This window comes from Cydia pomonella, chromosome 20, assembly GCF_033807575.1.
Source record: "Cydia pomonella isolate Wapato2018A chromosome 20, ilCydPomo1, whole genome shotgun sequence".
Taxonomy (NCBI): Eukaryota; Metazoa; Arthropoda; class Insecta; order Lepidoptera; family Tortricidae; genus Cydia; species Cydia pomonella.
Window position 1 is genome coordinate 12743803 of NC_084722.1, and position 20765 is coordinate 12764567.

Below are 20765 nucleotides of genomic sequence, written 5' to 3' on the forward strand. Positions count from 1 at the left end.
CAAATTTCTACTTATTTTTAGGCAGTTTTGGTCACAGGTAAAATAGGTAGGTTAGGTCAGGGCAGGCAGGCATAAAGTTTATAGTGATTTTCTATTGAGTGGAACTGTTATATGAAACTCCAAGTACTCCGTCCACGTCCACATGATGTCACGGGAATACGTAAATTTTCGGTTGTTGAATTCAGCTCCAAAACATTTTGCCTTTAGCATAGTACTACGTATTCCGTGGTTATTGGCTTAGTCAATTACTTGTGATAGTTGTAATTACTAGAAAGATAATTAGAAATTGCGATTATGTTTAGCATGTAGGCCACTTTGCTTCATCAAGTCTTTCGACAAATTTACTGTTTTATTTTTATTGTCATAATTTTATTTGTCAGCTGAGATTTTTTTCATGCCAGAAAAAAGGGCAAGTTACAGCAAAGTCCCTTAGTGCCTCTGAATAAAGACGTTACATCGAAGTTCTTCACACCTAATAAATCCAGAATTGATTCCTCGCATTATAACAAATTACAACAACACAAACTCAGGTAACGCGCGCAGTACATAGCCGTGTCCATAACGATAAATAAGTTATTGTAGGCGGCGCAACCCAAATTAACAAATTTGAAACATCCTTCCCTTTCACGTGTTTCAAAAGTATACTTTAATAGCCACAGGATAAGAATCATTTTTCAAGGATAGGGGAGATGTAGATGGGTCTCTTTTAGTAATAAGGGTGTGATGGGCGTGCCGGGGCGGCGCGCGCGCCGACGACAGAAGCGTTCAACTCGCGCGCACGGCCGCCTGCGTGCGCGCTCAGATTAACGCGCAGAAAACTGATTTATTGTGTCGCGTTGAAAAAATAATCGGTCGAATGTTGTGATGGAGGGACAGGAGTGGCGCGTTGAGTGGCAGCAGAGGCAGATCGACGGTCAGTGAACTAGTGTAGTGCTTTTTTGCCTTGCTACTAGGTTGCCTAAGTGACTTGGTCGTTTTCGGTTCCTTAGTTGAAAGTGATGGTGCTTCAACTTTGCAGTTAGTTTTAGGTATCTAGTGTAGATTTGGTGCGGCTATTAATCATATTTCTAGTTCTAAATACTTCACTTCCTTAAATTATTTTCTGTACTATGAATTACATATAACTTCTAATCTCGACCGCAATTTAGTTACTGGACTCGCTGGCTTGATTACCAAACGTGATCGTCCTAAACTAAATTATTGCGACTTTCGGTGCGTTTTTCCAGTTCTAATCGCTTTAAGTTAAAAACCACGGTAACTTTTAGTTAAAGTATGTTATCCAAGTAAAAGCTTTTTTCAGTCCATACAATAACTGTTGGTCACAAATTTTTGAAATAGGTATGTTTGATTTAATCGACTATAATTAGGCTGTACGCAACTCGAAGATATCCTGAAACTTAAATACGTTACACATATCTAGATCATTTTTCTGTAATGATATGTAACATAAAGTCACTTGAAGTTAATATGAACTTAAAAAACAATAATATGTTATACATATAAGAGCCTCGGTAGAGAGTACCATTTGACTTTGAAACTCTAGGTCCATGGGGTCCCAGCGCGCACAAGTTTTTTTGCAGAAATCGCGAAGCGTCTGGTTGACGTAACTGGTGACTGAAGAGCTGGCGGCTTCCTTGCACAACGTATCAGTATTGCGATACTACGAGGAAATGCCGCCAGCATCCTTATTACAATGCCTCAAGGGCCTATTTTAGATTTACGGCCTGATTCAAAGAATGATTAAGGCACGTTTAAGATCTTTGAAAGATCGATAACTAAACGACATGTCAAAATTGACCTTTATTTTGATTCCGCTGTGATCCCAATAATATCTATCTACGATATTTCTAACGTCAAAGTGGCATTGGTTGCCCAAATCGAGCTGCTTCTGTCAATTTTACGACATACAAACGATATCTTAATGAGAACTTATCGTTATCGTATTTCATTCTTCGAATCGGGCCGTTAAACTAGTTATAGTAATTCTCTGTATATATCTATTTTGTATATTGTAATTGAGGAATCAGTTTGCTACGAACTAAAGCGCTACGGCTACGGCTGGCCCTCTACGCCGTAGACCGCTTTCCCACTTGCGACCTGCGACCCGTAAGACCTACAGCATTTAGCTCGTACTTGTCCATACATGAATTGGTGCGGGCGAGACGCACGATAAATAATTAATTTGATTCAAATATCATTCTAATGTGATATATATATTATACAGTGAGCTGCGAAATTGCATGGAGAAATTATGAATGAATTTATTAATAAAGTCACCATGGACTTTTGCGGCTGATGGTACGTTCGAATCGGCCTGTTACTTTTAGTACTATAATTTAATATAAATATAAATATTTATCAGATTCTGATTGGATATGATGGAATTTAGATAGTATATAGAGAAAAGAATATTCTTAGGCAGGTAACCATCAATTCAGAGAAACTTCATTTTTATTTTTGTCTTATAGTAAATGTAATGTATCGTATCGTAAAATGTGTTGTAGAAGATAATTTAGACAGTCATGGGCATGGGTATTCTATTTAAAATTTAGTATTTCTAATTAAAAACTAATTAATAAGTAATAAATTAATTATTAAAAACTAATTAATTAATAAACTAATTAATTAATGTATAATTGTTGATGCAATAAAAAATATTTACTTACTTAGATGTAGTAAAACGCTCTAAAATTTGTAACAATTTATGCACAAAAGCTAAGAACATGCACATTGCTTTTAAAATACGCAATTTTATTTTTGAGGGAATTGAGCGATTAATTTTTTCTTTTTAAAAATTTACAATGTATTAAAATTCATAAACATGATTTCCGTGCGCGTTCCCGAGCACGCACATCCGTCTCACTCACGCGTACGCTCAGTGAGAGTGAGAGAAGAATACGAACCTACGGGGCCTTAAAATACAACCTGAGGTTTTGAACCTTCTTTCCATCGTTGATCGTTCTGTTTCAATGATAAAATTATATAAGTTTCTGGGTGCAGGTTTTTATTTTGTATGCCTGTGTATAACCCACAAACCTAACCTTAAGAATCTCACCAACCTACTCGACATATAGGGACGTTATTGACCATAGATAAATATTTTGTACATAGTCAATTTAGTTAGTATAAAAACAATATTTGTACGCCAGTCATGGCAAAACGAAGATCGTTCAAAAAACTAAAATGTAACACCCATGTAACACCTGTGTATAATATACGCTTGTTTCAAATAAACATTCATTCATTCATTCAATATATCTAGAATATTCATGAACCATTATATATTCAGACCATGTATTAGGATCATTTTATGTCTGAGATCCCATAAAAAAGAGTCACGGCTAAGCGTTCCCGCGCGGTTCATTCATAACAATCTGTCCGTCAGCGCGGCGCTGCGGCGACGACGGATGGCTGACGTCGTGCTCTTTTGTCCCACAGCCCCAAGATACTCGACCTACTCTTGTTGTTGGGTTAAAGTGGTTAAACGTAGGCTATAAAATGTATAACACCATCTTTTAGCTCAAGTCAACCTCCCAAGTCTGTATACCTTCTAGAACCTCCGCCCTTGTATATAAAACCGCATAAAACATACATGATGCGCTTTCGATTTCTTAAGATCAACATATTGATCACCGAAAGCTACAACAGCTCGGCTCGCGATGATACGTTAATAATTTTCTTTATTATGGGTTGGCTCATAATAAAGAAACGATGGCAAATAATGTTTTGGTGTCATTATTTCTTTTACAAAATGGCATTAAAATTAAAAATACCTGCAATTTTTAAACTAAAAATAAAAAACTATTTATGTATATTAAAATGCTCCTTTCATTTTGATACACAAATGCACACGTTTGTGAAACTGTACCCCTAGTGTAAATAAATTCGATTTTGAAACGTGACGTACGCGTTTGCGTTTAGTCTCATTTTGTATTGGATTTAGAAAGAGCGCGCCAAGCGGGACGTTTTGGAAACTCAAAATCCTATACAAAATGAGACTTAACGCAAACGCGTTCGTCACGTTATGATGTCGATCAAATTTACACTAGGGGTACTGATCAACAATATGCAGCAGTAAAAATTCTTTGTCAAAATATTTTGGGCCACCTGTAATTTTAATTAATAACGTACTAGTAGATTGGTATGTACTGTTAAAAGATATATAATATTAAACAATGATATAAAAAATACTTCAATGTTTCAAAAAGATACAGTTAAAAACGACTTGCTAGATTTGATTACATTCTGAAAATGGAAGCAGTGTTATTATGTTTTATGCGTTATCTGTATTTTGCTTTATCAGTGAAGTTAATACACATAAGTGTGTTAATAATTAAAAATAAACCCCCCTCCATTCAACTAGTAAAATCGTCACTTTTGATTTTTTTTTTTATACTACGTCGGTGGCAAACAAGCATACGGCCCGCCTGATGGTAAGCAGTCTCCGTAGCCTATGTACGCCTGCAACTCCAGAGGAGTTACATGCGCGTTGCCGACCCTAAACCCGCCCCCCCTCGATGAGCTCTGGCAACCTTACTCACCGGCAGGAACACAACACTATGAGTAGGGTCTAGTGTTATTTGGCTGCTGTTTTCTGTAAGGTGGAGGTACTTCCCCAGTTGGGCTCTGCTCTAGATCTGGAATGGCATCCACTGGCTGTGCCCTACCACACAAAGCCAGATGACATTCACAATGCCCGTACCTCTCTTTTGGACGTAGTTTAAGGACGTACCCGGGTCCAACATTTTCATATCTGATAAAGATCAGATATGAAAAATACTAAATTTTAATTAGATAATTACAAATGGATATAAGAACCGGTATGTTTACGTGCTTGTCTATTTTCGTCAGGATAATTTTCTTAAAACACGTCACTACTTCTGAGTTCTATTAAATAATTATTGAAGTTGACATTGAATAACATTTCGTTACAAACAGCTCAAACATTGAACACGAAAATATTGTTTTTAAACATTGTGCTGTTTCTTAAGTGGCGTTTTTTTGGGTGGCTAATTACCCGAAAAAACGCCCACCCCGGCGGTCATCAATCCCCATTGACATGTGACCCCGGGTTTTTGTTCGCTTCAGTTCACTGGAGAATTCTAATTTTTATGTTGTTATTCAGGAATAAATTAATACCTTTATAATCCTAAAGGTAATTTTACGCGTGCGTTTTTAAATCAAAGCTGTCTAATGTTGTCTTCGACAGGCTTAAAAGTAGTATGCCTAAAATGCATTTTCATGGTGTCAATTTATCGAAATTTTAGATTACGAATGCCGGAACTTTTTACAAAAATTAGCGCCATCTATGATATAAACTCTTATTGAAGAGTGCCAACAACGATCCCACACCATTCGCCTGAAACTTATTATTTGATGTTATTTAGGTAACTGCTGGAATTCTTTATTAAAATTACAATATAAATACTAAAACTTATAAACTATTACTAAAATTAAGTATGAACTGAATAAATTAAAACGAATAAAATAAATAAATAAAACTTATACCCACCTAGCCCTAGAGATCTAGGGGACCTAAGATAGGGTCTGTCCCCTGCGGAAGGGTGCCCATAAGGCTGGCTACATTCCCACGCTGAATAGCAAATTGTAAGAACAAATACACACTTCAATGAGTTGTGATAATATTTATTGATGACTAGTTAAAATAGTAGTAGTAACTGTGGCGACGATGTTTAGTTAAGTGCAGAAGTAGGTACCTACGAACACTTAGCCATGATATGTTTCTTAAATAAGGTGTCATTGTTTTTTATGAAATTTAGACAAATAGGGCGGTTTTACACACCGCGGAACATATCATTAGATTAAGGGATTATTAAGTCTATTCTTGCGCCATAGGTTGCTAAAGCCTGACCAGTAATATATGACCACGCGCCATATTGCGGAATTTCATTGGAACTAAATTTTTCATACTAAACTGAACTGTCACCCATACATGAGAATAACAGCGCCCTCTTGACAATGATCATATATTTCTAGTCGGGCTTTACAATATTGCTATCTTGCTGTTAAGAGGGACAGGGAAAAAACATGAACCTTTCTCTGTCCCTTTTAGCAGAAAAAGTCCTCAAAATTAATAGATCTAATAACCCCTATAGCGGAACATCTGCGTCTACACATATTTTATCACTATCTGTCAGGCGCATGCGTAAAATATTTTATGAGGAGACATTATTGAGCACTCGGAAAAAGGATGATTTAACAACTGTCAATAAAAAATAACTGTTCATAAAACTTGTTACAAACAAAAAATAAGTGCTGAATTTAATTATTCCCTTATGTTTATGTATACCTAAGTAACATACTTGTTTGGCTATACACGCCGTATCATCAATTGTAGCATGAACGCAAAATTAGTTATAATACGGTAGGATTTGTCTAGTGAAAAGTGCAACAATAAGATTTATATTAACGTTATACCGACATATGTAAATAGTATTTCGACGTCGATACCTACTAATTTCTTGTACAGAGTTCAATAAAAAACATGACAAAAATTCGCATAAAAAGTGAATTAAATTCAGATATGTACGTATGTAGGCATCTAGTTACGCTCTTTTTAGTATTATAAAGGTTTTTAGGTAGTTTTTCTTAAGCCAACAGTCAAACACTAACAGACAAAAAACTAACTTGATATAAATATCTGTTAACTGGCCGTGACATAACTGGAAAAAACTTTAAAACACATACGATAAATTATTATTGGTAGCAAAATTTCAGCTCAATTTACAGTTAAACGTTAAAAAACAAAGTCTAGTGGCATCCCAATCACCCCGTTCCCTTAAATATTTTGCATGAAACCAAACGGCATCATAAGCGACACTTGACTGCGAGGGATTCGTGCAATTTGTAAAGATGCCAGCCGGGTAACTGACAGTGTTTAATTACATTATACTAACTCATTAGGCGGCCGTCAACTAGTATTTACATTTTAGTTTAGCAATTTTAGTTCATTGTTTGCTTTAATGATATAGGAGGTAAACGAAATGAATAATACGAAGCCCGACAATTAAATCTTAAAAAAACTAAAAGATGTCGTTAAAAAAGCTTATTATACAACACATAATATATTTTTTTATTTGATTAATATATTTATTCACTAATAATGCAAGAAAAAAAAAACAAATAGCAGAATTAGTACAGTACTTTAGCGTGTAGCTGCGCTCTCTCGGAAAGGTTTCCACGGAAGACCAGCGTCGAGATCCTTAGGTGGTATCTTGACATTAAGCTGAGTGGAGACCTTTTCAGTGACGCTTAATAATAAATTGATTCTGTCGTCTCATGTATTACCTAAACTTAAGCGTTTTCTGAATAAATTTCTTCTATTCTATTCTATTATAATTATATAACTAATTAGGTAATCTATAAAACTTAAAATCTAAATCTAAAAATAAAAATAATCTTAAAATAAATCATTAAAAGCTATCCTAGTAGGTATATGCTGGTATAAATAATAATTATATAGGTAATATATTGTACAAAAAACTCGATCTCCTCTTGAATAAACTGATTGCTGTGCCCTACAGGGAGTTATGTTTTATACAATTATATGTACTCGTAACAGGTTAAGATACAAAGTGATATGCAATCAAGATTATGGGTATGAGTATGAGTATGAACGAGTTTTCAGATGAATCGCCTGATCGCCCGCAACACCAGAGTGGTTGTAATTGTGTTGCCAGCCTGTAAGATGGGAATGCGTTATTTTGTTGGACGTTTGACTTGCAGGAGATTTCGTTCGTGTAGAAGTCATTAAAAACTTTTTAGTGGAGCTCTACCACATTTCACATGCGGCAATTAAGCACCGGACCGGAGTCACTATGGTCACGAAATAAATTCAGTGAAACCGGATTCCATAGACTAGTTACGTCACTAGGAAAAGGCGGCAAATTTAAAAAGTGTAGGCGCGAAGGGTTCCTATAATAAAAAAATGAATTTTATTTTGAAATAATTAATCATTACATTTTATTAACTATCTGAAAATGTCACGTAACAAATTTCAAAATACCGCCATTTCGTTCTACACGTAAAGAGATAATTTATAAGTATCAAATTAAATAATATGTAAATTATTTCAGAAACGTTCTTGGGCGGCATTCTTAATTTTAGCCGACTCATTATAGGGCCACCCACATCCGACCTTACGGAAAGAGTGTTTTAGAACTCATTAACCAAAAATAAGGTCAACTTTCATTTTAAAAAAAATCGACAAAATGCTCGGGAAGAATAATGATTAAATTTTATATTTACCTAACCCCAATATTTGTGGTCCCGAAATTTTTTACCTTGTCTATGTCAATTGGCTTAAAAGTGTTTCCACTCTCCTACCCGGAACCCATTCCCATACATACAAAAAACGATGCAATGCAGACTTCGTCACTTTTACACGTGGCCTTATCTTATCATCACATTTTGTACCATTATTCATTACGACAAAACTTTTTAAGAACGCAAAAAGTTGCAATCTTGAAGCGTTCAAAAATAGAACTAAAAAAAAAAGATTTCTCTCTGGTTCGAGCGGAGTCGATTAGAGCGATCAGTCCGTCATCGAGTGGAGGTACGCTGTCGGACATATCTGCTTGCTGCGCATTCCCCAAACTTGCCGAGACGAGCGCTAAAAGAACCAGCATAACTGCATCTTCAAAATAATTAACAAGTCGAGAGTGTGAATGATTATTGGTTTAGTTGAACGTGAACGTCGACTCGCTTGCACCCTGATTTCGATTTTAATAACACCATTTGACGGGAACGATTCGTTTGGAATCTCATGTTTGAATTTGGAACACGGCCGTTGGGAATGCAGTTACACGATGGAAACATTAGAGGGATGTTACAGCTTGGCAATGTTAGCGATTAGTAGTTTCAATTTGATCAATGACATTTCTATTGTAGAAGTGTTTCAATAATTCTACAGGCAGCTAGACTGCCTGTAGAATACCAGGTGGTATTCTAATAAATCAAAATCAAAATCAAAATCAAAATATCTTTATTTTGCATAAAATATGGTATACAAGATGGACTTAGTAAAGAAGCACATGCATATTTTACCAGCAACTGGCATGCAAAAACACAAACACGCATACATCTATTAACTATGCTAATAAATCTAATATTATACAAAAAAAAAAAAACAAATGTCATACTTAATCTAATTGCAATTATCAGTGTCTAATCATATCGGAAATAGTCAAAAAATTCATCAATTGAATAAAAACACTGTTGTATTAACCAACTTTTAAGTTTACGCTTAAATAGACTAAATGGTAATGATTTCAGTTCATCTTGGAGACAGTTATAAATTTTTATTGCCATACAGTAAGCGCTCTTTCCATACAATACTGTCTTTTTTGCGGGTATGACGAGACGATTAGGGTATCTTGTATTAAACTGACAAATGTCCTTAAACGTAATAGGAAGGGTATTAACTAGTATTAAGTACCTGAGTCCGATGATAGTAGCACAACCGCGGAAATAATATGCTGAATGCCATAGGAGTAAATAAAGCCATAGGAGTATTATGAATAAACTACGGTTTAATTAAACTAACATGTGGCTTCACAATTATGTTAAAATTTTAAACGTTAACGTTAATCATTGTAATACATACTTATTTCAGATCAAGCCTCGATGTAAGGTACTTTGCCTACCTACTTAAAATAAGTAACCAATTACTTACAGCGTTCCATTAAAAATTCTCACGCCTAAGCATCTATTTTAAGTGTCCAAGAAAATATGATACAAAAAGCGTGTAGGTATTACAAGCTTCGTTAAACAAACAGCAGCTGTCGTAGAAGCAATGATGTCGTATGTCAATATAAAACTCGTAATGACTTGTGACCTTTTAGAGTTCAAAGCTTGAACGACTGTGTTGTGGGCGGGCGTTTGATTTTGCGGGGTCGTTCCATCGTTTAAATGTATCAAGAAACCAGCTGAAGTGAGATCTCCGATTACGTGTTGTAGATACAGAGGTTCATATTTGATACTGGTTTTTCTAAGGCGATGTCTAAAGCCCCAAATAGACAACTTCCTTCGGTCGTGTTTTAAATTATTGCCACTCGTTGCGAATTTCGCACTTTTCGCACTTGTATCATAATATACTTTACTTTAAACGTTAGATTTTACCAACTAAGAAAGGAGCAGTACTTCTTAACACAGGTAATTAGGTGTCTTACCTAAAAAGTGGCACCAATAACTACTATATATACTACTGTTGATCGAATAAATAATTCTGATATTTTTACTACTCAAATATGTGTAAGGCACATGGCACATCACACACAATACGTGAGCTGTTTTTAATTTTAAAAAATTGCTAGTGTGTGCTATGCCATAGACATATCTAGTAAAAAAAAACTAAAATCAATAGTAGTAGGTACATAATTAGTAACAGTAACAGCTCATTATTATGTGATGCTACTAATTATGACAGTTGTCAATTCTCATCCCCGCTTGAAAAGTTTTACTTCAAAAGTATTTTTTCATAAACATATTCCAATAAAAAATTCAACTGTTACAAAATCTGAAAAAGTAATCGAAAAGAGCGGTCAAGCCAACATAAATATTTTGACATCTAATCCTTGTAAAATCGCGTTCAGCTTTCATTGTTTTCATAAGTCCAAAACTGTTCTAATTTCAAAATTGTTTGTTTTTAAAGCATATCAATGCGTGGCTGAAATAAAATTCAATATGGGATTGAGATAAATGTCTATATGAGTAACGGGCGAAGTTAAATAAACCGTTGGTGGCCGTCTTTTGTTTGTTGTTCTTATTTTAATTTTGAAACGCTTGTAATAAGCGGATTAGAGCTTTGAAGTACGAGCGATGATATAGAGAAGTGGATGCGTTCCGCGGAGGGAATTTATTTTGTAATATTCATTTGGAGTTTTTACTATCATATTAATTTGAGTATTAGGGACTTACGGAACATGCCTACATTTTTAGTACCTATATAATTACGTGCTTATAAAAAATACAAATTGTTGGGATATTTAAGATCCAATATTCAGGCCTTTTTGTTACGAAATTTCTGACTCTACTTGGAAATAAAAATAAAGAATAAATTTATTTTTTGAATATAAAATGTACTGTCCTTTTATAACTACTGTACTACATAATGGATATATACAGAGGATTAATATGCCCTACTACTAACTATTTGAACGACGTAAAGTTTTTAAATTTTCCATATAGTTTAGTGATGTAATTATATTTTGGTTGTTCGCTTACTGTGTCAACCAAATCATCGGAGACTTTTAGAATTTTTCTATCAGATTCTAGGTAGTCAAAATCAAAAGTTGGTAGGTTTCCACCAACCACCAACTTTTGATTTTGAATAATGTGTTGTCCTGGTTAGTCCCTGGTTTAAAAACCTAAATTAAGGACAGCTCAATTCTTCGTCCCTTTAACAGTTTACGTAAACAGAATTCTTTCTCATAAGGACTCATCGCAAACAGATGCGCAGACGGCTATAAGCATTAAACCATTGTAAATTGGCTTTTACCACATTGTTATAAGGTTGTTAATAGCTATCAATTTGCGATGGACATGTGACCTTTTATACTTGTTTCTCGATAAGACGGTATGAGTTTTGTGTAGCAATAAATTCGCTGTGATAGTTACGAGCCGATGAAAAGTCGACGGTGCATAAAAACGAGCGTGAATAAAACTTTATGACGCTCTGTGGCTTTGGATTAATGAAGAAAATAATGTATGAAAACAGTTTAAATCCTTCTGATCTCCCTAACCTAAGTTGATAATTACCTTACTTATTTTACTTTGAAAACACTGAAACGTACTACTTATTTTATAAAAAATGGCAACATTGGTTTGCACAAACACCTCTCACCCCAAACGCATATACCGTCTCCGTTCCGTCGTGGGTAAAAAGGCTTAAAACGTTTGATCAATTTTGCTAACAAAGTAGATATATTGTAGCCAGAGTACGGAAACGGTTTTTTCAAAAACCTCTAAATAAACATATATTTCGGTCTATTTTATACTTAGTTGTGTTTCTAGATAACAACTTCGTATTATTGGATTACCCAATTAGAAATGAAATAATTAACAAAGAACGAATAATACCGTTTTCGTTCCAATACAAAAAAATACCGGTTTCCGAACCCTGATAGTAGCCGTTTAAGTGGAAATTTATGTATATTGATTGATTTCATTCACGCAAATTTCCTTCCTAACTTCAAACCTTCAAAGAGCGTACTCCCATCTTAAAAGCTGGAAACGCACTTAAAACCACTCTGGTGTTCCTGGGCGACGGTAATCGTTTACCATCAGGCTATTCGTCTTCTCGTAATAAAAAAACCTAAATTTAATAACCAAATAGGGAATGATCATGGATCTCCTCCACTTACACTCATACGAGTATAGATATAGCTTAAATAGAAGACAATATAATTTACGTAAGGAGCAATTAGTGTTCTAAAATAGCGGGTGAATTGTAACAAAAGGAGCGGGTGTCGCTTCCTCGCCTATAAATCCGCATTGATTGAGCGCTATAAATCCACGCGGCGCCCGCGCCGGTACCGCTCCGTTACCTGCAGGGCTGCCTGAGCTGGTTGACTTTTTCACATTTAGTTCCATATGTCCATAGGTTGAATTTGGGAGTTAATCGCAAAGTAAGAGCTGTTAATCATCCTTATTTTTGGAAAAATCATTTTTGTTGAAGAAACATCCTGAATATTATGTGCTTGCATTGTTATAATTGTCCACTGTATGGCATTTATAATTTAGGTAACGTATTAGGTGTATGGTGCTTTCTCGTCTGTGTATGTGTATCACCCGCAATAAAACCACATAATTATACTTGTGCCTTTATATTTGGTTAAATCTAGCAAAATAATGATATATTAAATATGTAAATAGAAACTTCGTATTTTTTGTTAGATTTAAAGTTTTCTTTCATCAGGCTAAAGCTATAAAATATGCGTTTTTCACTGACACCCCTTCGCTATATGTACACGTGTGTTCGTAACGGCGTGCGTTTGATTTATGCGCGCTACAAATTGTGGCGCCGCCTGCGCAATGCATTATTATCAGTCAGAGCGTTTTCAAATTGTCCGATCCGACATAGGATGGAAGTAAAATGTGTTTTTCTATTTTTATTAAATTATTTAATAAACTTTATTGCTAAAAACATCTTAGCAGCCTTATTGTCAAAACAGGAGGACTTCATGCTACAGGGCACTGTCTAAAATTGTCTTTCTTATCAGGGGCATCCGACATCCGATATTGGATTAGCACTTACGATAATTTCGGATATATGTCAGCCCCTCCCGCCCCGTTAGCTATTGGACCGATATTTTTAATTTGTGTGCGTTTTTTTTAAAGGCATAATGTTTGCTGTAGTTGTAGTGTGCGTGACCACTGGAGCGACGCGGCGCGCGCGCGTTGCAACCGTACACCTCGCGGCTCATCATTGCAGATGTAGGATCCTACATCGGATATCGGATCGGATAATGTGAAAATGCTTTAAGAGTAAAACACAGCCCTTGAGAATAGTTGTATGTATTTTACAGGTGATGACCTGGTTGACTTGAAGTACGTACGGCTATGAAAAGTAAACTTAGGTGATAAGAATACAATTTTTTGCCAAACTAATGGCAGTTTATTGAAGAATTTTATGTGTAGGTAATGTTACTTACTCATAGCCACTACCACCATAACCATATGGTTCTAGCTGCTATCACCCTTTAGGAACTTCAAAGAAACTGGCAACCCTGCTATAATCTATAAGCTTCTGGACGACCATCTGTAATGGTACTTTTAATGTATCGTTTGGAAGCGATTTTGTCACATTTGCCACGCAGCCAACGTTACAATCGTTAACGCTCCGCAGCGTAGCGTAGTCATCTCTCTCTATCACTCTTCCATATTAGTGCCACAGTGACAGTTGCGTTCGCTACTGAGCGTTAACGATTGGCACATTGGTGCACGCGGAGTTACATTAGGCAGTGATTTCGTTTTGGGTTTATTCCTGGAGTATGTTCCATTGCCTCCATTTCTGAAGTCAAACTTGCATTTACTGAACACGTAGTACAAATGCAAGCAGATAACACTATTAAAAGGTTTTGCGAAAAAAATACTGATAACTATCAGTGTCTTGTAATACTTAAAAAGCTCTAACGCGATACAAATACAGAGAAAGATTACAAGGCAGTCTCCTTTAAGTGTTTTAAGTCCCCTGTCAGCCCTGCGGTAGGGCGCCACGTGTTTGCGCTACACGTTTGATTTACTGCCCTACAAATCGCACCCGAGCCCTCAACTCACAACAAATGCATTATTATAACTTATGACAGATCGAAAATGACACGGCTATTCACAGATGAATTAATTTGTTGGGTTTGCTTCTTTATTTGTTTGATAAAATTAATAAAACGTAGATAGAATACTCGTTACTGGTACACATCGGAGGGTCGGAAACGCGAATGTAACACCTCTGGAGTTGCAGGCATCCATAGGCTACGGTGACTGCTTACTGTCAGGCGGGCCGTATGCTTGTTTGCCACGTGGTATAAAGAAAAACCTCAGGAAATATTTGATGTTTTTTTTTCTATTAAAGATAAAGGCAGACAACAGAGGCATCACTCGGAGCGATCTGTTCTAGTAGCGGAAACACAGAGAAAGAAAAATTTAATTGCAGTTGCAATTGCATAAGTGTAATTGTAATTGCAGGATAACATGGCAGTCAATAATATTTTTCCTAAATCATTCGAAGGATGGACCAGTAATAACGTTACATAATTCTAATTTTTATTATAACGTTGTCTTCCTCGAGATCACGGGGATGACGTCGTCCTCGAAACGATGGAATGGTTGTCCAAAAATATGAATAGCAAAGGTCTAAAACTCACTATTAAATATTTGTATTTTTTTGCAGAAAAGCTGTTCTATGATAACTTCTAAATTTTTTTTATCGAAGTCACCGATTACTGTTTTTTGTAATAGCTAACTAAAAATAACAATTCAATAACAATAACATCCTCGGCACCCCGTGTACACACGGCCGACCGCTCAATCTGGGGCTTAGTGCATAGCGAGCTGCGATCTGGGGGCCTACCGCGGAAAACCGAAATTCGCAAATTGCGGGATCTATTTCTCTTACTCTCCGTAAGACGCAATTAGAGTGACAGAGTAAAATGTCAGCAATTGACGAACTTCGATTTTCGCGGTTATAGCCCTGACACGGCGGCGCCTGACGAAAGAGTCCAAAGCCATATACAACCCATAAATTAAGCCGTCTAATAATGTAATAATCCCTTCACTATATTTAGTGTGACCCCTGTCTGTATCGCTTGTTAGCCGGGCTCGCCAGCAATCCCGACACGTGATCAAAGCACCATCCCCCGCTGAATTGTCTATTTGTAAACTTAGCCTAAGTGCAGTGAATCATGACTTCGTGACACGGGAATGAACGTTTGAGGGTTTCGAGACTTTCAAGTGGATTTTTAGTGGCAGTGTCTTTGGTTAACTGCTGGATTTGCAATCCGTTGCACGGTTTACACTTTGCTTAGAATAAAATAAACAGGCTACATTTTATAAAGTCAATATACATATCAAACGCTATCACAAATTTGATAATTAAGAAAAATTAACAAACGATTTCATTCCACCGTTAAGGTAAATATTACAATTTACATGAAGTTATACGAATACAAAATTAATTGCCAACCCGCAATATGAAGCGCGGGCCCGACTCGCACTTGTTTTAGTGACAAAATTGGTTTGTTATTTTACTATAAATAGTGTTAAATTAGGCCAATGAAATTAGATCCAAAAAAATCATTTTGAGATATTAACTCCCAGCATGCTGGGAACCGTATAATACCTTAATTTGGTCCTAAATGCCTGTGATACGAGATTGTGCAATCTCAGGAGATGTGTATACAGTTTGGGAGCTTGGGAAATATATTTTTACTTGGATTGCCAAACCAGTGGATGTAGAAAGAACCCACCATCATTACAATGGCACTACCAGGTTTGGTGGATCAGACACTGCTGAAAAGTTGTTTTCGGATTTTAACATGATCATACCAAAAATAAAGAAATTCCAAATAGCGGCCAATTTTTTTACAAGTTTAACTACAAATTCAAATTAAAGTACCATGGTGATTAGAGCAAATTTTCCGTCGTCCGTCAGACGTACCTACCAAAAAACTAAAAAAAGTGCATAATTTTTGACATACCTCCTGGATTGCGCAAACTCGGATAACACGCAATTAGGATCAAATGAAGGTATTAAAACGATTTCCAGGTTCTTATATATTTTATGCCAAATTGTCCCCTTGTAGCCAAAGATCATCACTGGTCGATTGATATATATAGAAAAAAACTATTGTCAGAGTGATTGAGTGAAGCCATTACAAATCTTAAGTACTGTAACTAATTATTTATATTATTATTTTGGGTACATATATATATATATTTTCTGGACCATGATAGTCATGCTAACATATGATGTCAACTGCTTCATTGCCGCTTTGTTGATTACCGTCGTAATTATTATAGTTATCTCAGTAACTTAACTGTAGTTGGTAGCTGCGCGCAACCAGCGTCAGCGTAATACTTCAGTAGGACCTGGCATTATGCTGAGTGTTCACCTTTTTCAGTATAATTATATACAGTGTACAAGTTAGTTATAAGTCATTTTTTCTCTTTCTTCCTCTATATGTATTGTATAACTGTGTACTTATACTGAAATAAATGATATTCTATTCTATTCTATTCTATTCTATATAATCTGTACCTAGGTATTATTAAAATTTTACCATAAGGTAAAGATGAATAAAAACGATGATCCTTTATCTAAAGCTGCTATAGACGTAATAAATAGTAACTAGAGTTACAGCTAGGACGCCAATAAGACGCAGTGTCCGTATCACGCCGAGAATAGCGGGACAAGCAAGCATAAGTCAATCAGCAGTCACAACAATGCAAGACCGCGACACCCTGTCTGCGGTTCCTAGAACACATCAGCATGTGTTAACGTTACTTTATCGCAGAGCAAATAAACTTTATTCCATTACTAGTTCTTGCCCTGGCTCGGCTTTCCTACCGCCTTTCTTCTAGCTGGTCATTTGATGCAGGATAGAAATAGGTCATATCTGCCTAATACATGGAAATATCAAAAGATAATTCGTAATTTTGAAAACGACCCGACCCTATAATTTTTTTAAATTATTTTTATATATTTTAGTATATGGAAAACCAACAGCGCTATATATATATCTAGAACTTCCAATAGAATTACAGAGCCAATAACAACAAATACTAAAACACTCACTTATAGAAATATAATAAATTATAAAATGTTTTTGCCCATCTTAATTTACACATAAGTACAAGTTCCTACAGCATAAGAACAGATCTACATATATATGAATCATTTTCACAAAAATAAATTAAAAAACCGGGCAAGTGCGAGTCGGACTCGCGCACGAAGGGTTCCGTACCATTATTTATAAAAACGGCAAAAAAAAAATGTTTGTTGTATGGGAACCCCCTTTAAATATTTTTTTTTATTCTGTTTTTAGTATTCGTTGTTATAGCGGCAACAGAAATACATCATCTGTGAAAATTTCAACTGTCTAGCTATCACGGTTCATGAGATACAGCCTTGTGACAGACGGACGGACGGACGGACGGCGAAGTCTCAGTAATAGGGTCCCGTTTGACCCTTTGGGTACGGAACCCTAAAAAGAAAAAAGTAGTTGAATCCTGTAAGTTTTTTGTGACATTGGCGTTTATTTCTATTCAAGATTAAGTACAATGTGAATTCAACACGCTACATACATTTAATCAAATTTGCGCTTACTTCTTTTTACGGTCTATTTTTAAAAGATTCATTTACAGTACATATGGAGCTACTTTATAGCACTAGTGCGAGAAGTAGCATATTATGTTACTGTGTCGAACATTTAAAGGGCCATATGTACTGTAAAACGTTGTACGATACATGTGCGAATAGGTAATTCGCAACTCGTGTCGATTTAAAACACTCCCTTCGGTCGTGTTTTAATTTATCGCCACTCGTTTCGAATTTCCTATTTTTCGCACTTGTATCGTAATGTACTATTTTAATTAAAGTTTGTTGAAGAAAATGTAAGTTGAAATTGGCTATTGTACTAAAGATACTTGTATACAAATATAAATAAATATTAATACTACACAGTAATTAGTAAGTTTTGTGTGGTCCAAATGGTGCGTGGGCGCACAGCTCGGTAGCGCCTAACGAGCCCCGAAACACAAATCACCATTAGCGTAACTGACGGACCGCGACCGTACCGATACCGATGGATATTAATATACCGGTTTAAAGGGTTTACTATGCATAGACAAAGTCAAAATATTAATTGTATACTAGATTTATTTCTAATTGATTATGATGTGGGACAAATTCGTGCGCGTTTTGCTTGACTCGCGATTCGTAACATCATTGTTGGTACCACATAATTATGTATAGGTGGTCAGACCAAGCTAAGGTTTTGATAGACGGTGCAAGTGTTATCCTAAACGTCAAAATTCTATGAAATAATGATGTCTGGGCAATCAAAATCACTGCCAACTTAGCTTGGTCTAACTATATACTTATAGTACGGTCGAGGAAATTGATTCTTTAGCAATTTGCGGTTCAAGTAAATTTGGTTGTACATACTTATGCTATGAACTTTCCAGTGTAAAGTGAACCACAACCTGCTAAAGAATCAACTTCCTCGACTGTACCATACAAGATTTAGAATTACTTACGAATACCTATTCTTTATTCTGTAGATTTCAACAAAGAGCCTAGCGAAAGGTTCACTCTTGATGTCATATCTGTAATCAACGACAATATATAGACGATACATTGACCAACTGTCTATAAATCGATTGACATTGGCAACTTTGGCGAGTATTATATTGATAAATGATAATTTATGTCGCTTTTCCGATGGAAGTAAGGAGGTAGGTACAGTGAAGAGATTTATTTTTGACCCATTTTGTACCTTGTCACAGTGACAGTCATTGACATATACCTAAGGACGGGCCTTACGGGCACTAAGAATGGTGCTAGTTCAGTGGTGTCACTCACGAATTCGAGCCTATCGCGCAGTCCAACACAACTAGTTGCGACCAATCGCGCGCGTGATGTGAACTCATCAATCAATCGCGTTGCGGCGTTAGACTGCACGATTGGCTCGAATTCGTGTGCGTGTCACCGCTGTACTGGCCCCATTTTTATTGCCCGTAAGGCCCGTCCTTAGATATATGTCAATGGTGACAGTAGTATGAGATCTCTACTTCTATCTTCTATCTGTTCCGGATAACTTTTCCAAATATATATAAATCTTTGAAATTCACGTCTTCTCGTCTTGTCTTCGTCTTGAAGTCTTAATTGTGCTACATAAAGAACCATCACTTTCTGTTAAGCTGTTACAGAATGGTAGATACATTTGAAACGTTGTTTGACCCGCTACTTTTGAGTTTGACTGTACCTACAAAATAGTATTGTCAATCATCTTGGTATATATAAAACACGTTATATAACGATATAACGTACACTATTATTAGTATTACGAATGCTCAATCACGATTGACATTTAGAGTCATAATTTTCTCGCGTCAAGCATCGGCCAAGGCACAGATGTAAAATATAACGCAAGACTCACTTTGGCCAAGGATGCACAGTGGGCGTACCAGAATAGCTCGGGTTGCAAACTTGGCAACGGTCAGTCAGCAATCACAATACAGAGTGCATTACTGCAGATGCTGTGATGATACGTTTGTACTTTAAAGTCAATAGGTATAACACAAGTCCATTCGATTTTACACAGGATCATGTGGCTTATAGCTAGACAGTTAAATGCTAGAATAGCGTAAACGTTCACAAACGGCTCTTGAGCAAGTTGCCTCGTATGATTATGTTACGGTGTTACTATCACGATTATGAAAACTTGTGTCAAATGTCTAGACGGCTACAAAGCAATGATATTATATGACTAAACTTATAGGTACCCATACATACGTGCATTTCATTAATTTCAGTGATTGTACACTTTTGTTTGTGTTTGTTATTCATTCACCGTTACTTCTGTTTTACTCATTTCCTCAAAGGTTAACTGGAAGAGATCCCATAAGGGATAAGTTCGCCTTTGTTGTATTTAATTTACTCTGTAACTGTGTTTTTCGTGTTTTTATTTCTATGTACAATAAAGTATATACATACATACATATAAGGAGCACAAGACATAAGGCTACCACCAGTTTGACACTGACATACCTATTCTAATATACGAGTATGAGCAAGATGCATATAAAGTTTCGCACACGCTAGCGAATATGTCAGTTTGACACTGCTTAGGCAGTCGCGTTAAGGTTACAGAGCTTTTATAGTCTGTTAAGCTATTTCCGTCAGTAGAAAAAAAAAAAAAAATGTAGGCGCGAAGGGTTATCGTCCCAAAGAAAATTTGAAATTCGCGCCCTTTTCTACTGACAAACTTATTTGACAGACTATAAGTACTTTTACTCCCATTTCCTAAACGTTCGGCTTCAAAAATATCCTTTGTTTCGTATTTTGATGTATACTACTAGCACCGAATAAAACAAAATCCTAAGTTCACTCCAGAAACGTGAAACTCTAATCACCTGTTATACAAGAACACAGACTATTTTAAGCTATTAAATTAAGTAAGGGCAAAATAATAAATGTGAGTGAAAGCTGAGCGCAGGGAAATTTGTTTCAATATATTATATTTATT

At 35.9% G+C, this 20765-nt stretch overlaps 1 protein-coding gene across 1 annotated transcript in view; it reads left to right on the forward strand.

Annotated features, from left to right (window-relative positions):
- The first annotated feature begins 297 nt into the window (after positions 1-297).
- Positions 298-20765, forward strand: part of LOC133529157 (T-box transcription factor TBX1-like) — a 42568-nt gene continuing 22100 nt past the window's right edge. The window contains exon 1 of the mRNA XM_061866801.1: positions 298-913. Within this exon, the coding sequence (XP_061722785.1) occupies positions 865-913 (49 nt within the window). The 5' untranslated portion in view covers positions 298-864. The remainder of the gene's footprint in view (positions 914-20765) is intronic.